This window comes from Apostichopus japonicus, chromosome 14, assembly GCF_037975245.1.
Source record: "Apostichopus japonicus isolate 1M-3 chromosome 14, ASM3797524v1, whole genome shotgun sequence".
Lineage (NCBI taxonomy): Eukaryota > Metazoa > Echinodermata > Holothuroidea > Aspidochirotida > Stichopodidae > Apostichopus > Apostichopus japonicus.
The window spans coordinates 17,393,572-17,410,724 of NC_092574.1; the positions used below are offsets into that span (position 1 = coordinate 17,393,572).

The 17,153-nt window shown below is 38.3% G+C and overlaps 1 protein-coding gene across 3 annotated transcripts; it reads left to right on the forward strand.

Annotated features, from left to right (window-relative positions):
* Positions 1–4: 4 nt before the first annotated feature.
* Positions 5–16,538, forward strand: LOC139979636 (uncharacterized). Of its 3 annotated transcripts, none has more exons than XM_071990637.1 (5): positions 5–156; positions 2,129–2,379; positions 2,967–3,158; positions 10,892–12,496; positions 13,038–16,538. In XM_071990637.1, the coding sequence occupies exons 2-5, from the start codon at positions 2,170–2,172 to the stop codon at positions 13,587–13,589; spliced, it is 2,559 nt and encodes an 852-aa protein (XP_071846738.1). In that variant the 5' UTR covers positions 5–156; positions 2,129–2,169; the 3' UTR covers positions 13,590–16,538. The 3 variants fall into 3 exon arrangements, with proteins under 3 accessions (XP_071846738.1, XP_071846739.1, XP_071846740.1); XM_071990638.1 differs by having other exon boundaries at positions 53–201; XM_071990639.1 differs by lacking the exon at positions 5–156 and adding an exon at positions 294–440.
* The last annotated feature ends 615 nt before the right edge of the window (positions 16,539–17,153 follow it).

Here is a 17,153-nt window from a genome sequence, read left to right on the forward strand (position 1 = left end):
GGTTTTTTTTTCCAGCGGAAAATCTGGTATATCTTGCGTATTTGGCTTGCCATAGTCCTGTCGTCTAATACCGTTTTAGAAGACATTGGTACTTCCCCAAACTTTGATATCTCGTTAAGTCTTTTGCATGATTCTGAAGTAATTGGGCAAAACCAGGTACCAAGGGCGTTTATATAGGGAACTGTTATAAAGTGACATAAGGTATAGGCCTAACTTTGCGAACTTAGACTATATGATCACTTCTTTAGGAACCTATACTGCATAGTCAGCTAGTTTTATTTGTTGACCTTATTTACGTGGTCCTAAGTTACGTTTCAATATATGCACAGGGAATGTAGATCGATGTGTTTTGCGAAATGTAAATAAACATCAACAAAAAGTGTTACGGGAACGTAATGCCATTCGCAAGTACTTTTGTGGTTGGGTGGAAGGCCAGAAAGGTCCTCATATTTTATTTTGAATATTTTCATTGCGCAGTTAGGCCTAGTAAATGGCCTCTAATGTCTAGGCCTATACAGTCTGCAGTAGGTTACTATACTACTGAAAGTGATGGTAATACAAGTTAGGCATAGGCTACAAATAAATATATAAGCTAAACAACTGCAGAGAGCCCAAGTAAACCATTAAGCAAATAAATCGCCACAATAAATATATTCGCCTTGTGAGCGTAAACGATCTAGTAATATCAAATGGGTGTAATTTGTTTGGCTTATATATAATAGCATTTGGACAAAACTTTATGACCTTACTTGCCGGACTCTCAGACAAATAGGGAACTACTTCTTATTTGCTCAGTTGTCTATTGAGTGACATGTAGCATGATATTATTTGCAAGGTAGTTCTTTAAATATTTGTTCGTCAAAAATTGCTTTGATTGAGAGTGGTCATGGAATAATAGAAGCATTGTTTTCATTTTTCATGCAGAAGAATCCCATCTTTGCTTCCCATCATAATCTTCATTTGGATGTCTACAGATTTGTTCTTTCTAACTTTCTCCAAGCACAAGTTCTGTGTTGTGCAGTTGCCTCGCTAAATGATATTGTGCTTTGCTTACGGCACTGTATATATTTGGTAACCTTTGACCGGTAGCATATCAAACTTACAAGTTACCATAGTTTGTTGAAAGTTCAGAGTTTCAACTACTGTATGTCTCTTGGTTTTAGAAGAGTTGCTGTGTTAGGGAGCAGGGTTCTCGCATACCGTTTCAAGAGTCTTTGGGAGGGGCTAGTAGTTTTTCCTTGAGAAGGGGTATTTTTGTGATCTAGCAATGCAATATAAGGGCCAGTTCCTGCCCTTTTGCTTTTGGTGAGAAGATGTTTAGCAGAATTTACTGCTGATTCTGCTTTTCCATTAGACAGACTGTGTCCAGGGGAACTACTAGTTAAGTGCTCAAAGTCCCATTCTTTAGAAAATTTGTGAAAGGTGTCAGAGGTGTATTTGGGGCCGTTTATATCGCATAGTAACCTGACAGGGGCTTCCTTGGCGAGCAAAGTGGCTTTTTAGCTTTTCAACTATGATAGCACTTGTGGTGTCTGATTAAAGGTCTATTTCCCCCAAAATGGCTATAGCAGTCGACTTTATAGTTTGGCAAATGCTATTTGTCGTCAAATATACTTTTGCAAAGTGTTTTTATAATATATTTACAGAAAGACAGTATATGATTATTGCCATTTCTGATAACCAAGAAACCAGTCCTCCATCCACTCTAACCATTACCTCTCTGTTGTGCAACACTGAACAACAGTACTTAGACTAATTTACAAATTTTCTTGTATTGTGTATTAAAAATGGCAATTTGTATTCAAGAGATGTTGTGATATTTTTATGCTGCCAAGCTTACCATAGTCCAATAGAAGGATGTATTGAAATGGTATATAGACCACCAGTTTCAACAACTATGACAACTCTATTGAATATTAAACTTGATGTCCAACCTCAATAGTGAAGGGCTAAGTGTGTACAATTTAAAAAAAGGTTCAGTTCAGTTAATTTCCATTTGTGTAAAGCAACAAGGATGACACGAGTATCAATACCAAGAAGTAGAGGAATGTAGCTATCACCAATTAACCTGCAACATCATTTATGTTTTTATGAATGTTTAGTCGTTTTTTGTAATGTCATCTAACAGAACACTGAGACGCAGAACCAGGAGGGACGTTTGCTGATGTGATGCCATGGGTGGTATTTGTACCAGTGATGAAAAGAAAGTCCAAACAGTTAAAATCCTTGTCTTGGAGAATAAGGGCACTGCTCCCACTAATAGTATTGGTGATCATCTTTTTAGTCGCTTTCCAGGGCTGTCTCTTCTGGTTTGAAACTGCCAAACAAACAGATGTTAAGAAGCAGAACAGCGAAGAACTTCATCGTGGATATGCCTTGGTAGGTACCGAGCGTTTCCAACCTCCTTCATTCCTGCCCTCTTTCCGCTTTCCAGGTTACACTATTTCGCAGGCTCTGGGAAATATATGATGAAGAATTATGTATACTCATTTTCATTTAATATACCGAGAACTTAAAACATCCGAAGTAATTGCCTCCAGGGCCCGACCTGGCTCAAAACACAAAAAGGTACTTATGATGGGTACTTTTTCAATGCTAGAATTAAATAGAGCAAACTAAGAACACAATAGAAAAGACAAAGATGAAAGGAACAAAGAATGATAAGTTGCGAGTAACACAGTTTACACTTGATTGCTGTTTGTGCAAGATTTGTGTCTTGTCTTGTTAGGAAAAACCTGAAAGTTGTCGGTGGCCTGTACTCTTAGAGAATTTATGCCAGATATTGATGGCATAGCAAGTTATGCCAAATTGATGCAAGTAGGAATTGAAGAGATAGTTTATCTTGCTGTTATAGTTCCTTGCTACTGTATGTTACTGAAAAACTATCTATCAACTTTCTATCAATTGTATGATACTTTTTACAAATTCTAAGCTATTCTTGATGTCATCTCTGTTGTCATTTGCAGTCAAGGACCCCGACGCCTGTTGCACCACCGAGTTGCTCTGTTCCAAAATTTCGGGACGATGGTTTCGTCGACGATACCGTCCAGTGCAGACGTACTGCACCCACAGCATCATCCTGCAAGAAGGCGAAAGAAATCTATGATAACGTAGAAAAGGTCGAGTGTGTCGGCCATAAAGAAATATGTACCCTGAAGGTAGGTGTTTCCTTATGATGCCCCCCCCATCCTTGGCCGTTCACCCCTCTCTTTTGACCCTCTCACACCCTTAGTACCACTAGATCTTTCAAAGATATAAAACGGAGGGTAAACTGCTTTCAATGTTCTCTGTATTTAGAATGCAACTACTTTGTCAAGTTATTCTTTTCCTATGTGAATATTAGTGATTAAAGTATGATAAAAAAAACAATATTTATATTTTCAGCTGAATTTGCAGTGATTACATCATTCACCCCAGTGGCGGAGCTAGGGGTATTAGTCAGGGGGGGGCGAGAATGGTCTGTAGGGGCCCTTTCGACACTAACTAAGCGGAGCGCCACCACAGGTTGGCGCGTAGCGTTCAGAAATTTTTTGAGTAAAGGTACTCCCTAGATCGCCAGAAATGACCCTTTCCGGGCCAGGCTAATTTGCAGATAAACGAAGAATAAATAGGTGTCATCGCCAAATTACACCAACAAAATGTGACAAATGTCAATAGGTAGATGAGAGCGTAATAAATAGGCAATAATCGCAAATAAGTAAAAAGTGGTAAAGAGCTGAAAAGGGCACCAGCAGTCCATTTGAGTCCGTCAGGAGGGCATCCGCCCCCCCTGACTGTATGGACGCTCCGCCACTGATTCACCCTGTTGTTGCCCATCTGTACATTCCCAAAACACCACCAAAATTTGGAAAACCTCATTTCTCTGCCATTCAAAATGCTGTAAGGCTATGATTAGTACCTACTGTACCTGTATACATACATGTGCAGAAACATTCCAGCATTATTTTTCAAGCAATCAACTACAGCCACCAGAATATTTCCTTCATACTAATAAAACAATTCCGGGAGACAAAATGTTGGGAATTTCATAACCATCAGATGAAATAAATTCAGATGGGTTGTTTTCAATTGATTTAAAATTTGTTATTCAAATTTTGAGTAATTTACTCCTTTATTATACTAGGTTTGGGTAGTTTTCTTATAAGAAAAATGTAACATGCTGCCTTAAGATCAGCTGCAGCACAATATCCAACGATATTTTAACTTACTTTAATAGCAGAGGATTGTCAACTGCATTCAAGCATTTTGATGTTAACCTTCATTTCTTTTAATAATTCTGTTTCTAATGCTGCTCTACACTTTGCAGTTAGACAGAGGGTAGGTGCTTTTTTCTTCTTTTTTTCCACTTTGGACTCCCTCCAACCAGAGAATGTTCAAACCTCCGATTATATAATTCACTGGGGTGGTGATGGTCACATGACATGGATTTTGATGTAACTTTAAAGTTCAGCTTCTACATGCGAAGTCTGTGAAGCATTATATCTATTTGATTCCATTTGTAATTCCGTATGAAACCAAACCAAATCGTTTATGGAATGGCAACAGCAAAAGCACGCAATAACTTACATATCCCGGTAGGAGATGAAAGTGGTTGATGCGATGAAAGTGGAAAAAATAGGGTCGTTGGACCCCCAAGAGGACAAAAATAATGCACATTTGACAGTATCGTAACATTTTTTAGCCTTTGAAGAAGATCCTGCTAGGATCGAAACGTCAGGCCAACTTACTTTTACACATTCTCCTACACAAGCTCTCTATTGAATAAGCAGTTTGCTAACAGTTTTATTTTATTTAGTATCGTAACAAAACGTACATTATGTTAATTTACGTCATTCGAAAATTGAGGTTAGATTCAGCCTCAAGTTACAGCTGTGAGACCAAAACAAGAACATTTTGAATTTTTGATGTATGTTAGTGTCAGACAAGTTTCAGAATCAGTATTTAGCATCAAAGTATTAGGAAGATACTTCATTATTCGTACAATAGCTGAACAGAAGCTCAGTGGTGAAACTTTTCACTTTCACTGTGTTAATTTTGTTTCATATTTCGATGGTGAGAAATAAGCAATATTAGTTATTGAAAAAAAGAACAGCAGTGATAATAGTGAGCTATTTTTGCATACTGTACTTCAGAGATGATGTTTGTGTTTTGTACTCTGATAACAGCGTGCATGATACCTACATTGCATGTTACCTCTAGAGGTATAAAGCATAGATAGTCTTTGTAGCAGTGTAGTGCCCTCATTCCCATGCGTAGGAATTAAATTTAACAACTTGAGATAGGGTTCATGAGAAAATGTTGCAGAAGAAAACCACACTGAAACTGTCCTGAAATATTCGTAGCTATCTTTGTAATCTCCAACTGTGGGAATCTCCACTGGTAACTGGTCCCTCCAACAGCTTGCTATTCGAAGTGTTTTCCAGCCATTGGGCCCAGATATTCGACAATTAGGATAGTTGTGGTCAAAGCTAAATGAGATGTAAATGGTTAAATACCTCTGTCACTATAGGCTATGAGTTAATTCCATATTATATATTGCAGGTACAAACATCCATTATTGCTAAATAGCACGATGTGGTTTTTACTCCAAACTGCTAAACATTTGGAACTCAATCATCTCTGCAGGTATTTGTTTATAAGGGACAGTATGACTTTAAAAGTTCATTTGTAAAGTTGTGATATTACATGGACTATTAGAAACAACCATTACCTGGAGGTAATAGGTTTATTACAGTATAACTTTTAGATTTAGAGAACAACTTATGACAAGAGTTACCCCCTCCCCCTCTCCCCCACAAAAAAACCCACTCAGTTTTCAAAGGGTCTATGCTAGTGTAGTTCTTTAATAGCATGCAGACTAAATTGCAATATTTAGAAAAAATGCACTTTAATAGTACAATGGATGATAGTAAATGGGACCATGGTATCTTGATTTATTTGCAAGAGTTTTGCCCTTTACTTGTAAAAGTCATTTTTTTCTGACTGATTGAGCTGTCTTCAAAACAAAAAGTTTCCATTTTTTTTGTCTTTTTTTTTTTTTTTGTGGAAGCCAAAATAAAATATACTGTAGTGTAGATAAACCGAAAGTTGATCTGCACTCCTAACGTCTCTCTTTCCATATGGCCTTCGCTAAAATTCTATTTCAAATTCTCCTTTGTGCATGATTGCATGTGGTGCTGGGTGCGGTAAGCCACGTCCAGAAAAGACAGTTGAGAAAACAGCAAAGATATCATCTTCCATTCTCGGCACAATATAGTGGTTGTTGGTCGGCTTTGCTGGTTTCCTGATTATAAACTGTTGACGGTTTCCCTGTTTTGTTGTCATTCATGGAGGATTATCACAGAAGTTATCATATCTATATTATTCATTATTCATTGCACTATCCATTCATTTATCTATGGCTGATAGATAACGTATTTATTCAACAATCTGACGGCAGGGGCCAATTGGGATGGACTGAAATTGCACAAAAGTAAATATTTAATATTTACCTTATTACTCTCTTAATTACCCTATAGGAGTACATACATATACACCCCAATGCACTGGCGTTATAAACAATTGGTAACATTTTTTTGTTTTGCACTTTGACTCCTTTTTGGTCCATGTCCTGTTCTTTTAGTCTGTTCCTGGCAATAATAATTACCCAAACTAGTTCAAACTCTTAGATCTCTGAGCCATGGACAAGGAGGAAAGATTTGTAACATATATTGCCTCAGCTCAGATCAAAGAAACTTTCTATGGTATTAAATTCTATAGAAATGCTTTGAAACTCATTTCTGAAAGGATAAAGTCTTCTGTTGAATGGAATTCCTATGAAGAAAAGGTCAAGTAAAGGTCAAGTAGCAAATTTGTCAGTTCAAGAGAACAGGACTCATAATTGCCTGAAGCCAGTAATAGAAAATAAATTAAGAAAAAGTCAGGGGCCAATAGTTTCTTTGTCAATTTGATTTTTTTTTTATAATGTTATTAAAGTCAGTGCACTTTTCAGTGAAACTGTCTGATGAGACAATGTGTACTGATTCTGGTACCATCACATTGTAAAACCCAGACTCCAAGAAGATTATGACATACAGTACACTACTTTCCTGCAAGGAATATGCTGCAACCCAAGCGATAAGATTATCTTTTCTTATATGTCGGTACCCTTAGAGATGTTATCCTCAAAACCAGATTAAGTTTGTGGCTTTCTTTGTGTTTGTATATATGGCGTGATTTTCGGGTTGTAAATGTAAGATTTTAACTCATTGTTAATTGCTCTATTTGAATATATCGCAAACGTTGATCATTTCGGTACTCAAACGTATTTAAACGATTAGAAGAAAATTCTAAACCTTTTAACTTTTTTTCGTTCGTTTACACGTGTAAACGGCACAGCCCTTACAAGAATTGCCCTGTTCACATTTCATTTGAACTATTTCATCACATAATTATTCTGATGTATGCTGTACTTGTTGCTCGCAGTGTTACAATATTTCCCCATTTGCATCAAAACTTTCGGTTGGGTGGGCTGTATCTGAAGTCAAAGATATTTTAGTTATATCGTACAGCAGTGTGCCACCTAGATAGTTAAAGTTTATCAATCAATTACCTTGGTTACGTACTTTCACTGCCTACCGTCACATTTCACAAGGTCTAGTGGTAAGTGGGAGCATTTTCTATGAAACTGTTTTATGAAAGAAAAGAATGAGAAGACTTTAAGCAAGGCCAAGAATACTACACACAAGTTTTGACTCGAATACTCTTATATAACTTCAATCTCCCATAAGCTCAGGCACTGAGAGCCACAGGAAAATTACATCACTGGGTCTCCCCTTTGAAATCTCCAATTATTTCCTTATAATGGTATGTTATCAGTGAGATGAGTCAGGCAGTTTCACCTGAAACTTGTGACTGAAATTCCAAACTATTGGACAAATATATGTGGAACCGCTAAGTAGAGAGGGATGGAGAGATGTGCAGGTATTTAACCGCATTGCACATGTATACTAATACAGAAATACACATAGAACCACTACATGGAGGTATAGGTACGAAATACACATAGAACCACTACATAGAGATATAGGTAAGAAATACACATAGAACCACTACATAGAGATATAGGTAAGAAATACACATAGAACCACTGCATAGAGATATAGGTAAGAAATACACATAGAACCACTACATAGAGATATAGGTAAGAAATACACATAGAACCAGTGCTACATGGAGCTATAGGTACGAAATACACATAGAACTACTACATAGAGATATAGGTATGTAGATGCACACATCTAACTAACAACTTCACACAGAATGTTGGTTTTGACATATAGATAGAAATGCACATGTATACTATTAAGAATGAGTACACATAGAACCGCAATAAAATAGAGATAGATATATATAACTGCACAGATATCGATATATATATATATATATATATATATACATATATATATATAATATTCCATACCATAAATCAATGTTAACCTTAAGGCCGATGTTTATGACAGCCTTGTTTGAAATGTAAATTTTGAGTGATGTTAGTGTTTGGTGGAGGTCACAAAATTTGTTTTTCATCATCCGCAGTCCTGTCTTTCTGAAACTGGTACTTGAATAGCAATCGTCTACAGACCTTGTGGCGCCACTGATTTCAAACTTCAAAAATAATATCCAATAACAATTTTGAGATATTACTTTAGCATGTTTATCATATAATACCAACTTTAAATTTGGTGAGTTTGTTGTATGTTGGTCTAGTACCATTTGTTCAACCATTTGAGTCTGTTGACCTCTATTTGACCCAGTCATTTGACCTGGATAAGTCATTTTCATGTAGTGGACTGGGATTTTGTCCACTTTGGCATCCCAAAGACAGGATATGAGTCACCTAATCATAGGGTGGGAAAAACTCATCTTGGCCCATTGTTCTGCTCCCATGTTAATGTAGTTCATCTAAAGTAAATTAAGTTTTATGGCTTATTGTTTATTTTTAGAGTATTTTAGTTGTTTCACCTTTAAAATTGTATACCTCACGTTGACCTACTGTACAGTAAGAAGGCTGATTTGTGTTTTAGTATATAAAACTTGAAAGTTACTACGCTCGGTGAATTGTCCAAGTACTTGTGGAGCATGCTTTCTTTCTATGTTCACTCCTGTACCAGACATCACAGAGAGCCCACCCTTTTGTTTTATAAGTGTACATTGCAGTATGCATTTGTTTTAATTTGGAGGCGTTTTTCTTGAAGCTGATTATTACTGAAGTGGAATGAAGTAATTAGATGTTGAGGCCACTGAAGATACTTGGTATTGAGTAGATCCTGGTGTTTGACTGAAGCTGTTCTTCTGTGGTTCTGGGATTCTGTTCTTCGGGGAAGAATGTTCAAAGAGTTGTTGTTGTCTTTTATTTGACTGGTCCACATGCCCACTCTCACCATCGTTCAAGGCCCAGTACATTTCATTAAGTATCGTCAAGTGGCTGTTATCGCACTACAACTGGTATCCAGGCAAATTCTGTTCTCAGACAATTGTCCTTAAGATGTCTCAGTTAGACTCTTTAAATTGATAGGAATTGTTAAGTTAGTAATTAATTTTCTAATGTTATTAGGTCAACTTGGTGTGTAAGACTAATAATTAAAGACCTAGTTTATAGCCTAAAGATGTCTTAGAATGCACCATTTGATATAATTTTTTTCTCTGAGGGGGGGGGGGGAGGACTCTCCAATACCCCGTGCATGGGATTTGACTTCTATGACCATTAGGCCACATCCCCTCTCACTTTGATGAAACATTTGTATGTGTACAGTAAGTGTTTCTGTGTTTACAGATTCTTACTTGTGATGTGTTTTGTGGCTTTTCATGAGCCTCAAAAAGTGGTCCATCACTTTCAGGAAGGATTAATGAGGCAAACCGTGGGGTAGGATGAAGACAGGTTAGCCCACTAGGTTTGTAGTAGATTAGTGTAGACACAACTAGAGAGTACACAGAAGGTCCACCACTGGGGTATTATTAAAGTAATTGAGACCAACATAAACAGCCTCACTGCCTCAGACCAGTTACTTTTTTTCTTCTATAGCAAGTCAAATTCGATCTTTCACGTAAATTTCCGGCAACATTTGTAAGCTGTCTCACAGAGACGTGGACGCTTTTGTCGTTAGCAATCAGAGAGTAACCCTGTTGTAGTCGCACTAGTGTGTGTTATGTATCACCAGCTGAATATATGTTTTATAATAATTGTGGAATAAAATGTTACCATCATAATGAGAATCAATCACATAGGCCTGAATGAACTGGCAACAACTCTGCAAAGCTTCAAATAAGCTAGAATTCTCGAAGGAATTAGACCAAACAGAGCTACGTTTCCGGCAAGGTAATGAACCAGAGTAGTAACATGGAGTGGTCAAAATGACATTTCAGTGACCCTACCCCCCCCCTTGTAGGGAACACAGGGACATCAGGCTAAATTGTATGAGATTGCTAATGCCAACACATTTTGCCTAGTTAGTAGTTAATATATCTGGTGTCATGAGTGTCAGACACACCCACAGCTTTAAGATGTACAGCAGTGACAAAAAGTTGAAAAATTGCTTAATTTAAAAAAAAAAGGAAATTCAAGCAAGATTCACTTTCATCTTTTGGACCTTTAAGAGATAAACACAAAATGACAGAAACAAACTGGAATCGGAGAATATTCCTGACAAAGAAGTTTTCTTTTACATGTATTCTGCAAATTGTAACTTGGCTTTGATATGTAAAATGGAGATACTGTAACATGGAGTTACCTCTGAGTAGTACCCAAAACCCACTGCCCTTTCTGGTTCAGGTAAATCATCGAGTGACGATAACTTAACGTTAGAAATGTTGTATAATTTAATGTCCATAATTATTCATTGCTTTTATACAGCTTAATGGTGACAAACCATCCTTTCATTGCAATCCAGACTTATGTCAACAAGGTCTGATCATGTTAGGCACATTCAGGCCCAACAGAGAACTGATCTGGAACCAGTTTGAAAGTTTGCAGGACATGGAGGATAGATTCCGACAACTCTTGGTGACGAGAGATCCATCCTTGGATGCCGGGATGGCCTTCGTTCAGTGTGGAGCTGACGAGGTTGTCTTTGAAGATGTGAGGGGTTTCGAGGATAGTGAAGCCATGGCAAGGTACAATGCCTTATACAACGAGGAAGAGTATGTCATGTACCAGGAGACGTCGCAATACTACAAGGAAAACGGCCGTTCGACACAGCTGTTGATATTTCCCAACGCCACAAAGGTTATACCTCATTCCGTGCAGAGACATGGAAAGTTAAACATTAACATATTGTTCCTAGATTCAGTTTCTCATAGTCACTTTTTCAGAATGCTACCTCTGACAATCGAACAACTTGGGAAAATGGACAAGAGCAAGGATAACCTGGTGTTTAATTTTGAGCTCATGCAATCTTTGAAAGGTAGGACGTTTGAGAACCAGCAAGCACTCCTCTCCGGTCTGATCTCCGGCAGTGAGGGGTCGTTGAAGGCCCGGGTCATGTTCGGCGCCTACAAGAAAAACGGCTACAACGTGACGTGGAATGAAGATCTCTGTTGGACGTGGGAGTGGGGTCTCTCGAGAAATTTTGGGTTCGACAAAACTCCCTTGAAGGACCGCTGGGACGCCCTGAGGCGAGCTACGGAGAAGAACTCCATTGATGACATCGGCGCGAGCCTCGCCTCCTGCGAGATCTTGAATTTCAACGGAAAGAACGATCCATTCCACGGGTTAAAGAGAGTGTGCTACAACGGCAGGCCCCACCACTGGTACATCTTGGAGTATATGAAACAGATGCAGTCCCTCATGAGCAGAGCGAACAGGCCGTATTTTCAATTTACGGAACTCAACGTAGGGCACGACGAACATGGCCTGCGGATCAAGTCGTTGGACAGAGACTTACAGGAATATTTAGAGTATCTGTCCACCGTTGAGGACACGCTGACGATCATCTTCTCGGACCACGGCAACACTTACACAAAGTTTGCTTCTTCTACGGAGGAAGGCCGCATCGAGATGTTTCATCCTGTGATGTTTTTCGTAGCGCCAAAGAATTTTGTGGACTTTGTGGGGCGTAGAGAATTGAAGACTCTATCCGTCAACCAACACAGGCTCGTCAGTCTATTGGACGTCCATAGTATGCTAATGTCTTTCGTTAATGGCACAAGGTCTGGTGACAGACGCGGCCTATCCGACTACGATGTCACAGAGAGAGGTTTGCTGGAGGTAATCTCGCCCTCCAGGACGTGTCACTCCATACCGCTGTATCCGAACACCAGGTGTATCTGTAAGGCAGAGACCGTCAACACCACCTACAGGTCTAGTCAGTTACTATTAGCGGACTTTGCCCTCGGTACACTCAACAACCTGATACAGGAGCAATATCGTCAAGCCTTGCCCCGCAGTAATCGGACGTTTGGATCTTGCCAAAAACTGCAAGGGATCTCCATCCAAGGTGTCAGTGGGCGACTAGGAAGAGTAAGTACATGTTTCACCCCAGTAGTCGATGGAGTTAGATTTTTAACCCCCCCCCCCTGTAAAGTAATATCTTATTTGGAATGTGTGGTACTATATTGGTATGGATGCTTTGCTTTGGGCAGGGAGGGTTAAGGACCACTTTGTACAGTCTTTGTACTGCCTTGTCTTTACTCTGTGAAGGTGTGCTCTGATTCTCTTGCCAACCTCTTCCATTTACTCTCTTACCTAGCAAGATTTTGGGGAATCTTATTATTTTAAAGCATTATCAAGTTGTAGCTAAAGTATGGTTGGGAAGCGGGTTGACATCGTATCTGGTTTAAATGCGGTGTTGTGTTTTAGTGTGAGAAAAACATTTGGGTAATTTTGTCAGAACTGTGTTCATCCCAATATCAGGTTGATATCAACTTGTAAGTGTCCTCTGCATCCCTCACCCCCCCCTCCTCCCTCACTCCCTGTCCCTGCCCCTCCTACTTTAGGTAAACTGTCCTCTTCTTAAAACTACTGGAAGTTACTTTCTCTCTTGTTGTTCTCTTTCTTTTAGCGAAATGCAACTCAACTAGAAATGCAAGTCATCACACAGTCGGGCTTTCCGTTTAAAGACCAGCAGGAGATCTTTGCTTTCACCGTCGATATTTTATGGAACAACAGGACGACTTTCAACGTTTCGGGTTACGAGCGCATCAGCCGCTTCAGCAAGTATGAAAAATGCGCCGATACGGGAGTGGAAAAGCGACTGTGCGTGTGCGATCTCAGATCGAACCATTCATCTGCAAACCAGACGTTTTCGGCCAACGCTTATCCTCTCGTCTTCAATCAGTCGTCCGCTCCAAACAGAATCTCTAAGTGTCTGACAGTAATGGAACGAAGGCGACGAGCGGGTCTCGTCCTGGATGCCTTGAACCTCTGCAGCGACACTTCAGTGGAATTTGAGATAAGTCTGTCAGTCACAGAGAACGTTCTTTCATCTTCAAATATTCCAGCAGCGTTTATCCTTCATCCTCATCAGAATATCTTCCTGATAGCTTTCTTGGCCGTCGATAAAACAGATCGGTGGGCAGTTAAATATTCTGTAAATATTACAATGACTAGATGATATTGGAAGTAAGACTTCCAATATTTGAAGTAAGATGATATTGGAAATAAGACTTTATCAGTAGTGTGATTTTCACCCAGTTAATTGTTGCATGTTAACCAAAGTGTTGATAAATGATAAATGAATAAATTTAACAACTCTATAAGAAAGAAAAAAAGTTCTTTTAAAGGTCTGCTGAATTGGACTCAGATTGAAGGGGACTGAAATTTTGCAATAGTTTCGAAAAGTACTTAGCTGCAGGACCTACTGTATGCATCTAGCTTCTTTCAAGACATTGGAAAGGACCAAAGATATGAATGGTTGCAAATATCTCTGTGTTTATTGTATTTCTAACATACCTGGAGGCTATGGAGATTAACCCTGGAAGATAATATTGTCAACAGGACCTCAAGCTTAACATCAAACTCAATTTACCATTCCAATATATGTGGCTATTAAAGTCATATTATTTTCAACGGTTGTGTTTCTGTTTTCTTTCTTTTCTTTTGGCAATACATGTGGTGAACTGTTTAGCCTTTCTGCTTAATTTGGTAGTTGCACCATTTTGACTATTTGAAATTGTTTTTTTTTTTTTTTTTTTTTTGAGAATATGACGTGTTTATGTATACATGTATCAAAATATGATTTGTTATTTTCTTATAAATATATTGCTGAATTAATTAATAGATAAAACTATTAAAGAAAATAGCAAATTATGTTAAATTGATACCTATGCTGATAAAAAATGTTGTTAATGATTCAATAATTTGGTTTTCCTTACAGCTAATTTAACATACATTGTTTTCAAAAGAGTATATGTATCAAAAGGAGAAGTTTTTTCATGATTAAGTCTACATATTTTTTTCTTCTTAATGTGACCAGATTGGACTGTAAATTAAGGTCCTGAAAGTGACACAAGTATAAATATATTAATATGATTATTTTTGATCAGTGATATAAATTGGCCTAACTTAATGTCATACAACTCTGTGTGATCTCTATGTTAGTTGTATTCAAATCCTTGAGTATGCAGTAGTTTTACTTTTGATTTCTCAGTCATGCTGAACTTTCTTTCTACTACAATCAGGCATGATGAAAGCGGGGGTGGGGCTGGGGGACATTAGGGGCTGCTCTCCATGGGCATGGGGTAAAAAGAGGCTTGGGAAGATTAGGAGGAGCCCGAGAAAATATGTTTTCAGGATCAGTATAACAGGGGCATAGTGACATAATAGCCTACAGGGCCCAAGCTGGTTCTTGATCACTGAACTGACTACAGTAGGTTTGATACAGTAGTACAAATTGAATATGATTTTTTGTGTGTTTAAGAAGCCTGTAAGGATGATGTGCTGTAGAAAAAGCATGTAGGCCTACGCTCGTACTTTATGGTGTGGTCAAAATATTAAAATCTTACAGATATAGTAGGATGATAAGTTGATGAAGTGTTCACTTTGAGCAATTTAACGAGCGTCTGAAGAAATGCCTTAATAATCACATACGAATCATGTGTGTTAACAAAACGTTCAATTTATTGAATGCCAAAAAAAAAAATTAATAAAAATAAAATTCCGAAAATGTTCAATGACCACCAACTGTTGTGTTAGCTAATGCTTCAATGATTTTTGTCAAAACTATATTGGAACATAAATTTCATGTAATTTTCAGGAATTTTCAGAATCCTAAGAATTCAATTAATTGGGATAATTACTGTTTCCATGTTTCAAGTAACTTACAGCTCATTACAATCCCTTGTATTTATAACATACTTTAACCATTGTATGGCACCTTAATATTTTAACAACTTTGGTGAGTAGAAGCAAAATAGAGAAAAAAACGATCCATGAGAAAAAATAGAAAGGGAATGCAGATCTCAAATCTTGCGACGACCAACAAAATCACACTTTTCTCAAGAATTCTTAAAACGTTGCAAACTTTATATTGACAGCTCTTAATATGACGTCAAGGGAGCATGTTTGTATTTCATTCGTCTTTCTCATTGAGGAATTGTGAATGTAAGTTTTGCAAAGAGCTTTCTCATTGTATCGTCCACATATATAATTATATTAAAAATTTCAATAATTGCTTCATTACTCTAGAGATTCTGAAATAAATAAATAAAAGAAAGTGCAAGTGACTTTCTGTTCTATTAAATTTATGTCTTTGATAGAAATATTTCGTGCAAATTGATAGAGAATTTTTTTTACCTTTTTGATAGAGACATTGTTCATCTTTGATAGAGATATTGGATGTCTTTGTGAGAAATTTTAGGTAATTGATAGAAATATTTTATGTCTTTGATAGATATATTTTACGTCTTTCCTGGAGATATTTTGTGTCTTTGATATGTAGATATAATGCTTTTGATGCCACTCGTGCCTTGATGTAACTGCATTATTTTCCATTTACTGAGGGAGAGGCTCGTATGCCGGTGCGGGCTCTACACCGGTTTCTGTGTGAAGGAAGTGAGCTGAAGATAACCTCTGGGAACTAACCCGAAGAGAGTGTTAATAGTCTGTTGTGAGAATCATTGGACCTTTTTGTGGCTGACAGTGACTCTGAGAGACAGACTCTTTAGCATCTCACTAGGTTTACTACTAAAATGGAAAAAAGGTCTGTAAGACAGTTGCCTTAGCATAGCCTTAGGCATAAAGTGTTTAGCATATAGCCAGTATATAATTTCATACTGTTAATATCCTTCATTTGGAGAGGGGAAAAACTCCTTTTTGCAATGCTGTTAACAGAGATGCCAAGGTCAGATGTTTTTTAGGCGGGTGAAAATTGTCTGGTGCTGTTGGTTACGTACACCATCTAAGCGGAGAGCCACCATGGGTTGGCGCGAAGCGTACAAGAAAATTTTGGGATCTTACGGCCCCTCAGACGGCCGGAAACATCACTTCCCGGGTCATCTAAGCTGAATCTATACTGTCTCCATATTTGTATTGTGTCTATTTTTTTTTCATTCCAGAGGAAAAATATCTTGAATTAAAAAAAATCTCTGAAATTTTGCACTGTGTCCTCAATACTTGAGATGGGGGCCAAGGGGTTAGAGGTGGAAAATGACGACGGAGCGCAACCACCGGTTTGGCGTGCATAGCGTACAATCAGGGAAATCATTGTCGTATGACAGACCCGGCCCTGATCGCGGCAGGAAACAGCACTTCCTGTATTTTGGGGCAGTAGCACTGAGCTGAATTTGAATGTGATATTCCAAATTCCTAAGGAACTGAACTCCTCCCGGCCGGAGTACTCCAGCATGGGGTACTACAGCTACCGGTAGTTTCTGGCAGTAGCGCGCGTACTTCGTTCGGTTGCATTCAATGACTTCGCAGACGCTGTAGCGTTTACGTGTGTCGTAACGGTATTATTTTTCAAGAATCGTATAGGTAACGTTGCTTTCAGCCGGGCATATTTAGCTTTGAGTAATTTCCGATCCTGGCGGTTCTGAGATAATTCGCATTTTGGTGTGATGAAATGAATTTCACGCTAGCAATGATACACTTTCACAGGAAAAACTCTGTGGGCCTACAATGCGGGAGATTCTTCAAAAATGCGGGAGTTTTGGGGAAAATGCGGGAGATTCGGACAGGT

Excerpts from the sequence above, each read along its gene's own strand:
- LOC139979636 (XM_071990637.1), top strand. The coding sequence starts at position 2,170 with ATGCCATGGGTGGTATTTGTACCAGTGATGAAAAGAAAGTCCAAACAG. Across the intron at positions 2,380-2,966 it reads TTCATCGTGGATATGCCTTG|TCAAGGACCCCGACGCCTGT; the intron begins GTAGGTACCGAG and ends TGTCATTTGCAG. Across the intron at positions 3,159-10,891 it reads AAGAAATATGTACCCTGAAG|CTTAATGGTGACAAACCATC; the intron begins GTAGGTGTTTCC and ends GCTTTTATACAG.